Source organism: Athene cunicularia, assembly GCF_003259725.1.
Source record: "Athene cunicularia isolate RWA chromosome 9 unlocalized genomic scaffold, athCun1 chr9_part1, whole genome shotgun sequence".
In the NCBI taxonomy this organism is placed as follows: domain Eukaryota; kingdom Metazoa; phylum Chordata; class Aves; order Strigiformes; family Strigidae; genus Athene; species Athene cunicularia.
The window spans coordinates 698,710-710,006 of record NW_020799110.1 but is presented as its reverse complement, the minus strand read 5'-3'; the positions used below and the strand labels follow the sequence as shown (position 1 = coordinate 710,006).

Sequence of the window (11,297 nt, the reverse complement as noted above, 5' to 3'; positions counted from 1 at the left end):
CCTCCAGCCCGTCCCGGCCCCCCAGCCCCTCACCCGGGTGGCAGGCGCTCCCCAAGCCCCTGCCCCGGCCCTTCCTTACGAAAAAGAATTTGTAAGACCAAGCCTTGCAGTAGCTGAGAGTACAGAATTTATTTCAGCAGTCAGCATGCAGCTGTTGAATTGCTTTTATTTATCAAATGACTTAATTATTTCAGGTAGAAGGTTATTCATAAGACTTTCCATCCTGCGATTCTTACATGACTACACGAGGAAGTGAAGTAAGAGTGCAGGAACGGACAGCATGAGTCAAAAAGCCGTTAGAAGTTTGTTTTCACTCATGTGGATCAGAATAAGATCAGCTCAGGCATGGAAAGCACCAGATAAGACATGTAAAAGTAAAAAGAATTAAGACGAGTCTAACACCCACCTTGCCCATGACATCAGCCTCTGGCCGCGTGCTGTCCTCGGGGTGTTTATGCGTTTAGGCCAGACCCCGCGCTGCTGATCCCTTTGCCGTAAAGCCGCTCGGAACGTGTAAAAACGTCCACGGTTACTGCCCACTGCGGGCGCTGTCCGGAGCCCCTGGGGCGGCGCTGAGGCGATAACGTTTCCACAACAGAGTGCGTTTGGCTTCCTCCTGGGCTTCAGGGAGACTGTTTAGCTTCAATATTTTTAAAAAAGTGGAAACCAGGTTGAGGACAAGCAGAAGCCAACTGAATTACTGTCACTATCCGCAGAGCAGGGAGAAGTCCGAGGCTGTGCAGCGGGCAGCCAGCCTTCACGCAGCGTGGCACTAACTCCACGGCCACTGCAGCGGCCTGTGGGCAGCCCTGTTCTTCTGGGAAGGTATTCCTACAAAGAATTATTAAAATAATCCCAAACAGAAGCTGCTTTGGCATAGAGCACTGCGGGAGAGCTGGTGGGGGAAGGAGCAGGGTTCCTGTCCCTGGTGCAGGTGCAGCGATGAGCCAGAGGCAACAGGCACACAGGGAAATCCTGGAAACGTAAGGAAAAAACTTTGTAGGACGTTTTACATACTCTGAGCTGTGGAGGAGCTGAGGTCTGCCTGGGTTTTGAATGAACAGAAAGTAAGTTCATGCATTTTTCAGCCCGCCGCTCTGAGGGGTGGGTTTGGAGCCGAGCTGTGATTTCCCTCCGAAGGTGGGTCCTGCCCCTGCAGCTCCTTCCCCTAAAGCCAGGCCTATCCTCGGAAGCAACTCTCCCTCTTTCAGACTGACTCGTCAGGAGCCTAAAACCAGTGATTAAAAGCAGCCCAATATCTTGGCTTCTGCATTTGGCCGGGAAAGCAGAGGGCCGGGCTGGGAGCACGCCTCTGCGCTGGGCCGGGACCCCTCGCTGCACCCGGCCTTGCTCATCACAAGGAACATTTATTTTTAGCTCACTTACCGCCACTAAAACATACTTGGGCTGTTTTCAGTCTGACTCACGGCTGAATTCCTGTTCTTCTGGAAGCTGAGTTTTCGGTCCCCACCCAAAATGAGGGAAGACAAATCAAAATGAAACCAAAAAATCCCCGGCTGGGCCCGAACCAAAGCCCAGTGCGGATGCTCCCAGCCCGTGCTGGTGCCCGTGTCCGAGCAGGGCGTGAGGTGGCCAGCGGGCCAGCAGGGGCCGGTGGCCACCGGTGTCAGTCCACGGCAGCAATGGGGCATCGCCCTGGGGACGGCCCGCACCCACAGCCCGCCTCATCCACCCCGCGCCTGCGCCCCGGCTCAGCCCCGCTAAGCTCAGCCTAAGGAACATTATACCCATGAGAAGAGCTTGTGTGTTGGGGTTTCTCTTTAAATTTGTCTGCACCCCAGGCCGTGCTTGTACCACTCAGTACAGAGACGGAGCGTGCGTGCGCAACGTTAACACCGAGATTGGTATCTCGACGCCACCCAGGACGTACAAAACCAAGGCAAAAGCCTGCGAGGGGGTGCAGAGCTGGAAACGCCACCGCAGGCGGGCTGGGGGAGCGGGCTCTTACCTTAAGGTGTTTTTTGACAGAATTCTGCATCTCGCCGGTGAAGCGAGACGTGGGCAGTTCATGCAAAGGCCCCGAGATCTGCCCCTTGGAAGCAAAAGCGAAACGTCTGGGGAGAGCAGCCTCAGAGGGAGTAAAAGGGTCCTCTTGGATATCAACCTTCTTGGAAGGAAACTTTCATGTGTTTCTAGCTGGATGCTACGGACTATTTATTCATGTTCACTGTAATTTCTGTAAGGAATCCTTTTTTGCTGCATTTTCGCTATTTTCAGTTGCAAGACCAGAAGCACCATAGTAAAGCACGCAAGGATCAGAGTGTTCCCTAATTCATTTGGGGAAACGGGAGTAGATGGGGATTTCAGAGCCTGCCACTAAATCAAAGGCACAAACCAGGATTAGCTCAGCAGGTTAAAGGTACCAGAGCCTGACGGGTCATAAAATCACCCGAGGTTTTGTATAGGAGCTCCCAAGCCAAACAGAAATGGGTTCTATGAAGAAAAGGGCAGGTCTGCTGCGGCAGCGTTGGAGGGGAGAGCTGAAGGGAGCCAGGGGCGATGGCAGCGAGGACCAGGAGGAGGAGGAGGAGGATGCGATACTCACCTTAGGGTAGGCAGCGCAGGAGCTGCAAACGTCACAATTTCGAATTATAGAAAGGGTTAAAATTAATTTTTTATGTTAATCAATAACATGTAATCAGGACAAAACCCGACTGAGAAAGAGGGTTACTAAGGGACTGTTACACTTCATTTCCCTGCTCGAAGTCCCCAAGGCCGCTGCAGTGCTCCTTCCAGCCACAGGAGAGCACGCAGAGCCCGGTCTTGGGGGTGGGTTTTACTCACCAAGTCTGAGCTGGGGCCCAGGCTCGGTCTCAGACCCGGCTAGGTCAAAGGCAAGGGCAAAGCTCTGAGCTTTGGCGCTTGTGCAAGAGGTTTCTTACTGCGTGGCTTTACCTTCTACCTGCAGTCCGAGACGATCGTTGCCATCTCTCCCCCACTCCCACGTTTTCTAACGCGCGCGATGGATACAGCACAAACGTCCGCTGCTAAATCTGCCTTCTAGAGGGAACTGGTCTGTATCCTCGACACTTATCATCCCCTGTATTCTATTCTGAACAGAACGGTTCTACAACTTAATTATGTAGATAACACAGACCTTTATTTTGGCTATATATCTTTATACCTGTTTGATATTTAATTGTTCACAGAGTGAAATCAGACTTGCTGGTCACACCCTCTGTGGATACACCGGTCTGACCTCACAGCTGTCCGCCTTGAGCAGGAGGTGGGATTAGATGATCCCCTGGGGTCCCTTCCAACCCAAATGGTCCGATGATCCTGTGATACTCCGTACTTTTATCTTATTAAATAGAAAATATCTCCTGGGATTAAACAACAGCTGGTCTTAGAATAAATGCTCAACAAAATGTAAGTTCCTTTTCCTGCACCTTAGGTGGCCCCTAAGTGGAACTGCTGGAGTACAGCATCTGCAGTGAAGACATTAAAAAGAATGAAACATTGAAAATAACAATATGAGACACAAACCAACAGTCACCAGTATGGAATTTTGGCAAAAATATGTAAAATAGGAAATAATGTCTGCCATGAGAAATCTCAGATGTTGGTTTTATGTACAGCCTGGATCTGTAAGTGCTGCAAACCTGTGCAAGAGGCAGTGCTGCGGAAGACGAAGGTTGTCCAGAGCATTGGGATTTATAATCCTGAGCCTCGGAACGGTTTCAGAGATTTCAGCACACTGTGAAGGCAAAGATTACCTGCTGCTGACTCTGTTAGAGCTGAGACACCGGCCTGGCAGCTGGACAGGAGGTTACCTGTGCCAGGTCTGCCTGGGGTGCTGTGAACAGCAGAGCCCAGCTCAAGCCCTGGCAAAGCCCGGCTCAAGTCCTGGCAAAGCAGCCGCGCACGGGAAGATGCCGAGTGTGGCAGGAGAAGGTTCCAGCTCAGGGCTTGTCCTCCTCTGGGAAGGAGGTGAGTGCTCGGGGTGTTGTTTGCTTAGTCAGGGCATGCGAATATTTTTAGTTTCTTATTCTGTAGCTCCAAATCCTGCTCTTTGTGGGAACCAGAAGTAGGTTCTGGGTTGGGCTGCAGGACCTGGGTCCAGAGGGGCAATGGGCTGAGCCCAGGCTGCTCACCCCCGGCCCTCAGACCCCGCGCTGGAGCAGCAGTGCCTGTCCCTGTGTCCCTGCCAGCAGCATGATGCTGCCACTTCGTGAGAAATCATTCATGTGACCTTTGAGTATTCTTCTTGCAGTTTAATTGCATAGAAACAAAGAAGAGCTTAGCAGCTGCCAGCCTGTTCCTGCTCAAGTTAGGGCTATTGCAGTCCTTCAGAATTCCAGCTAAATGAATTAATAACCAGTTTTCTAACTAGCTAGCCTCTTGTCACGTGCCATGGCAAGATCAGTACACATACTAGAGAGATAATAGCATTACTATTTTAAAAAACAGTTGTCATAAAGTATGGGAGTTCTAAGTGGTGCTGGGCTCTCAGATGCGCAGGCAGCAGTTTCTAACTCTGCACCTTTTTTCTGATGCATATATAGTATGTATTAACAGAAGGAGCATATATTTAGCGATGATGATTACCTGCTGGGTACCAAGCCAACGGGGAACAGCCGGGTGGGTAAACGCAGCACTGGTGTGTACAGAGGGAGGTATCCTTAGTGACCCGGTGCATTTAACAAGGAGTAGACGACCCTGCTCACCTCGGTGGACACGGCAAAGCAAATAACTGAATGTATTAATCCATAAGGACTGTCACTACACTTTGTTTACAGAGAAAAATCATCTCCTGGCCATCGATTACCTGGACACGGGATGCCACGTGCTGTCCAGAGACATCTCTGGTGGGGAGAGGGCAGCAGCACCTGCGTGCCCACAGCTCCGGCCCTGCCCCGGGGCTTGGACCAGCCTGGGCAGGACCCCGGCAGCGACGCCTGGATGGTGTTGGGCTGGCAGTGCCTTCTCTTCCAGCCTTGAGGAGAACATCTGAACCCGGACCTTCCATGTGCCAAAGCAACTTGAACTTCTGCAAAACTATTTTCCTCGAAAATGCCCAAAAGCCAAACCCTAAGTTTGTGCCTGGTTTATAGGAGGAGCCCAGAGTCACTTCCCTGGCAGTAACAGGGTTTCTGACACCGTGTGCTGACAGGAAAACCAGACCTTGCTTTGATAAGGCCCTGACGGACCCCGTCCCCGTGTCTCGGGGGCAGTGGCTGTGCCTGCCTCGGGGCACCCTGTGACCCCCGGCAGGGCTGGGCCGAGGGGCTGCGGTGCCCCCCAGCCAAGCCTTGCTGCCCCACAGGCTCTCCGAAGGGGCAGAGACGTGTTTTCTAACACCGTTAGAAGTAGGCTGTGGTTCACCATTTCACATTCATACAGGCCTAATTAGATACTTTCCAATTACCAACGCAGATGCTCCTGGGGAAGCTGCTGGTCTCCATCTGCCCTCCAGCCTGCTCAGCTGCGGGGGGAGGCCGAGCTGGCAGCTCTCTGAGTGTTGCTGCACAAGCGGTTTCTGCTCAGGAGCTGACAGGCGGAAGTTTATTTCTCTTCTGCCTTCTCCTTCCTTCCTGCCCCGCCGCCGAGGTGGGGATGCTCAACCCGCGCTTGCACAACCGGGGGGTGCTGCCCTCCCGCCCCCCAGCACGTACAGCCCTCACGTAGGGGAAAAAAGCGATGGCCGGCATCACAAAACCGCCCCATGACATCAAAGTCTGAAGAAAGCTCTTTGCGTAGCTGAGGGCAAGCACCAGAAACGCTGCTGCCGAGAAGAAAGGGCACGTGGCGGACTGCAGGCATCGCCCCCACGGGCCTGGGGTGGGGGCCCCGTGAAGGCTGCATGGGTGGCAAAGCGAGATACCCCAGCCTTAGCAATAGTCACGGCTTGACTACACTGATCTCGGGGCTAACGCTGGGAGGGGAGCGGCTGGGGGAACTGGGGGGGTTCAGTCTGGAGAAGAGGAGGCTGAGGGGAGACCTCCTGGCCCTCGGCAACTCCCTGCCAGGAGGGGGCAGAGAGGGGGGATGAGTCTCTGGAGCCAAGGCCCCAGCGCCAGGCCCCGAGGGAATGGCCTCAAGCTGCCCAGGGCAGGGTCAGGCTGGCTCTGAGGAAGGATTTCTGTGCAGAAGGGGCTGCTGGGCGTTGGAATGGGCTGCCCAGGGCAGGGGGGAGTCCCCGGGATCCCTGGGGGGGTTGAAGAGTCGGGCTGAGCCAGCGCTGAGGGGTCTGGGGGAGTTGGGAACAGTCAGGGGGAGGGTCATGGTGGGGCTGGAGGAGCTGCGGGGGCTTTTCCAACCTGGATGGTTCTGGGGATCTGTGACCGGAGGCGCAGCGAGTTGTGTCATGGAGCGACAGTCATCGCAGTTGGTTTGGCAGATACCTACGTGAGGCACACGTAAGAAATCAGGCTAAACAGCAAGTGGGTTCGCGTTGAAAACACAAAACTTCTCTTTGCACACTGTCTCTCTCAAGCCCAAGCTTGATGGCAGCAGTGAAAGCAAATACAGATAGTCAGAAGTAGGAGCTGACAACCACAAATCTCTAATGCCAGAAAAAAATTAAACACAAACAGCACGTCCAGACGCAGCGTACACGGCCTTTCCACCTCTGCATGGGGCTATGCACTTATTTAAAAAACCAAGAGCCATCAACTGTTGTGCCTCACATTAGCCCATTCACAAGAAAGACGCCACCTGAGCAGATACAGGAAAGCCCCAAACAGCTACAGTCTTAGAAAACAAACATTTCTGTGAGAAGTCCTGTTCTGTCCACTGCAAAAGGCAAAGGTGAGTCTATTAGAGATGTTTCAGCGTAATATTTATTGCTATATAGCACTTTCCCTAGCAGAAAAATCCTCATGAATGTGTTAGACTTCAACATTAAAAAGAGAATATTCGACTCACTTTTGGCAAATCTCTTACCTTCATTTGTGCGGGGCTGAACACGCACGGCGTCACACCCAGCTGGATTATCACCTCTTGGTGCCGCAGACAACGGCTCTTAAAAACCAGGAGGTATTTATTACAAAAACTCGAGTGCAGCCTTATCAGTCCCAGGCCATAACATGCATGACAGATCTTTTTTCCACCACCGACAGAGTGATTTAGCAATTTACGTGTACAGATTTGTTACAAAGCAAGTAGAGAAGGAAATACGGATTTACACACATTTTACAGGCCAAACTCTGGTTAGCACTCCCTGCACGCCCCCCCCGCCCTGAGATGAGCAAAGAGCAGAATCATGAGCATCTCTGGGGGGACACACCAGCCCCCTCCGCCCCCAGAAAACTTCTCGGGGAGCGCTGCTGGAGACACTCCTGTGATGGGACACCAAATTCCCCCCGCAGCATCACCCTGAGCTCAGGGGGATCCCCGAGCACCCAGCGCGTTGGGGCCACCCCAGAGGAAGGCTGGCACGAGGCTTCGTGCGAGATACTTGCAGGGGAAAGCAGCTACTTCATCCCTCAAATAGCCAAGCGAGTGCTTTTGCTCACAGAGCTTATACTGCTGTAACAGGGAAAGGGCAGATGGATGGCTTCATGGACATTAAACAGCACATAAACCCGAAGGACACAAAGGAGGCACTGCCGTTTGCGTTTTTACACAGGATGCAGTTTATTATAACGAGGCAGGCAGGTATCAGTGAAACATTTAAGCCCAGACTGCTCAGCACGCCCCAGCCCTCTCCTTCCCCAGCTTATTGGTACAATATTGCTTCATTGATCTCTTTGCCTTTTAGATTTGGAGTCAGGTCAGTCAATGGGAGAGTGAGTTCTGCTGCAGCAACAGTCTGGGGGGAGGTTCGGCAGAGCACTGGCTCCGCAAGGGCTCCTGCTTCTGATGATGATCACATTAGAGGCAAGTAAATCTATACTTTGAGAAGTGACAGTGTGAAAGCGCACAGCTGTCCCAGTGATGTATGAAGGCGAATCTCAGTTAAGAACTAAAACATTAGATCTTCTTATTTTTACTTCGGCAGGCTGAATCCAGCTTTAATATCAAAGAACCTGTCTGCACACACAGACACAGGCCTTTACCGTCTCGGTGCTCCCAAGAAATGCAGCCAAACGTTACAGCTTTCTGCAAGAACAGCAGCGTGGCCTCCGCCTCCCTTCTGCAAGGCCAGCGCCGCGTCCCACCCTGGCCTTTGCATAACCACCTTCTTGGCCACATCCGAGGTGCCAGCGCTCGCCAAGTCAGCTGGAAATGTAAATTGTCCCAGTTACTTATTCTGAAAGGTAAAGCGCCCAGGAGATGCGGAGTTTGCAAACACGAAAACAGTCAGCCTGGATCCCCGGACCGTGTTGAACATGTGAATTAGTGCCCCAGCACATTTTACCCAAGCCTCGGTCCAGTCCAGCATCGAGTTACAAAGCAGCTGTCAGAGAAGCGAATTTTCCCTCAGAGAACTACTGTGATGATCCTTTATTTACAGCGTCAATAGGCCATGACTTACCCTGCTACAAGGGCAGGGCTGCCTGCCGTACTGCTGCGAGAGAACATCGCTCCTGCTCTGCTGGAGTCCAGAGCAGGAGGAGGTCTCCTGTACAATAAGGGAACAAGTGCATTTAGAGGAATCCAATCAGCTCACGCATATTCTATATCTCATAAATAAAGTTATCTAAAAAAAAGGCACTGGACGTGAGTGAACACGTCTCCCACGGTGAGAGGTGTCCTGACTCGTTCACTTGCCAGGGGCTGTCAACCTGCTCAAGAGCTGCCTTAGTTTTGCCATCAGCATCTCTCTGAAGTGGTCGCCCATTAAGAAATAAAAAACAGGATTAACGGCACTGTTTAAAAAGGCAATGGGTCTCGTGATGATGTAAACGGTGTTGATGACGCCCTGCGTGCACAGCGAGACGTTCAAGGCCGGTATCCGGGAAGCGAGCCGGACGTTGCGCATTATGTGGTAGGGAGTAAAGAGCACCGAGAAGATGACCACCGTGAGGACCACTAACGTAAGGGGTTTTTCAAGAGTCAGGAGGGAACTGAGCTGCTCGCTCCTGCTTTTAAGAAAAACAACCATCTTCACATAGAAGCAGCACATGATCACAAGAGGGATAAGGAACCCAAAGGCAGTCAGGAACATGCTGTAGATGAAGTTTTCCACAGGGTGTCCAGAGCTTGCGTAATCAAGACACTTGTAATTATTGGCAGCAGTTATAGGCTCCAGGAAATACACCAGCGGCAGCAGTTCCAGTATCACCCCGACCCATAAGGCGACAGACACAATAAGGGCCGTTTTCCTCTTCTGCAGAATATGTTCTCTGAAAGGATATTTTATGAGCATGTACCGGTCAATGCTGATAACGGTGAGGAAGAGGATGCTGCTATACAGGTTTGCATGCAACAGGAATCTGTTGCTGTGGCACAAGATGCTCTCCTTTGCCCACTGATCTCTGGAGTAGCTGTTGACGAGTATTGGAAGAGTACACAGAAATAATAAATCTGATAATGATAAATTGAACAGGTAGATGTTGCCACTTTTCCACTTTTTCAGGCAGAAAATATAACCAAAGACAACAATGGTGTTTCCAGTGAAGCCTAAAATGAACTCAAGGCTGTACATGGTGGACAGATAATACTTTTCTAGGACTCTGTTCATCAGCAAAGAGCCACAAGTCTCGTTCACAGCCTGGAAAGTCAAAAGGAAAAAAAAAACAACCATAAACACCAAAAATCAATAAAAGATCATTGCTATATTTATGTTACTGCTGTAATCAGTGACTGCAGCATGCTATTTCCTTACAGCTTATGTGGCAAGTAGGGACTTGAACTCAAAGACTCTCCCTTACACACACAAGATTTCTGCTTTCAGCCACTGACCAGTTACTGAGCAAGATGAAAACTTGGGTAAGGGGAAACCCGTGTGCGGAGTCCGACGGAAAAGCATCATCTGAAGACATCTGCCACAAGGCGCCGGCTGCCGCTCGGCCAGCCCACGGCGCTGCCAGAGGCCGGGAAAGTGAAACTTGACCATCACCACCTCGTCACAGCCCTTTCTGGAAGTCAACCGCCACCCTGTTACCCAACCCCTGTCCCGTGGTGGCCTGGCTCAGCGCTAAAGCAGAAGTCTGCTGGCAAGACGGATAACGCGTGAACTCATCAGCAGCAACCCGGCCACCTCGACAGCGTCACTCAGAATTCATTCAGAAGTCAGGAGAGAGAGTGCGTTTATTAAATTAATCGAAGCATTCGTTATGCACTTTGTACGGCTCTGCTGGTAACTCGGCAGCAGAACGGCGCGGGCAGGGCTGTGAGGACGAGGCACGTACCCTCTGCAGCACAGCAAACGCGCCGGAGGACTTTGAGCCGCTCCTGCAGACACGGGGCGTCTCTGCTCTGGTTTTACAAGTGTCTTCTCACTGTCCTACAAAAAGCCCTTCCAGGAAGGGAAGGTTCAGCTATGACTGACAAATCCTCATTGATAAGAAAGCGATTGCAGTCAAGAGGACAGCGCAGTTAAGTTCAATGTAAAACTCCTTTGAAGCCAAATTCCCAAACTCAAGGTCGCTTCTGTTACTCGCTCCCTGTGAAGCCGGAGCCCTGCGGAGGATTTACCCGATGGCAGCTCAGACCTGCCGTAAGCCCCGGCCGGGGTACAGCGGGGTGCCCCGAGCCCACGGAGCGGCCGGAGGAGAGGCCAGTGCCCTCCAGCACCGGGCTGGCGACCCGGAGAGCTGCCGGCACCCTGACCCCGGCGCTGGGCCGGTCGCCCCTTGGCCCCCGAGAGCCGCTGCTTTCCTGCAAGTACCACAACCCGCGTTCTTCAGGGAGCAGAGCTTGCTAGGAGGCTGCACCAAGGGTCTGTGCCTGAGGACAGACGTTGCTTTCTTTCTAAGGGTGGGTTAAAAAAGTGCTCTCATGCTACAGGGGAATAAAGAGAGTAGGATCTCAGGTGCTCCCTCCCGTCCCTCCCTGCTCCAGCAAGGACACCCGTACCCACCTGCACGGGAACTGCAAGACAAAAACAGCTTTTAGCAAGAGCCTTTGGTTAGAGTATTAGCGAACCAGTCAGAAAGCAGGGCAAAGCAAAACACCAGAGCAGCGGGCTGTGGGTTAAGAGTGGGATCAAGCTCAGCCTAAGCAATGTGACCGCCGCCACGCCTGCCGAGGACGGTCCCCACAGCCGTGCTGTGTTCTCCGAGTTGTTCCGGTGCCTAGAACTTGTTAAGTGGTCTCCGCTCTCAAAGCGCCGCATTTCGCTTTAAAATTAGACCACAAGCCGGAACGCATCACAAACAAAGCTTGCTGCAGTGGCACCCCGCAAGCGTCCGCCGCGGGCTGTGTGCGGCCGGAGGCGCGGCTGAGGG

General features: G+C 52.4%; 1 protein-coding gene across 1 annotated transcript; it reads right to left on the bottom strand.

Moving 5' to 3' along the window:
* Positions 1 to 7,842: 7,842 nt before the first annotated feature.
* SUCNR1 (succinate receptor 1) lies at positions 7,843 to 9,608 on the bottom strand. The gene has a single exon (XM_026854904.1). It carries the CDS (start codon positions 9,587 to 9,589, stop codon positions 8,669 to 8,671), a length of 921 nt encoding a protein of 306 aa, XP_026710705.1. The 5' UTR covers positions 9,590 to 9,608; the 3' UTR covers positions 7,843 to 8,668.
* Between the last annotated feature and the right edge of the window lie 1,689 nt (positions 9,609 to 11,297).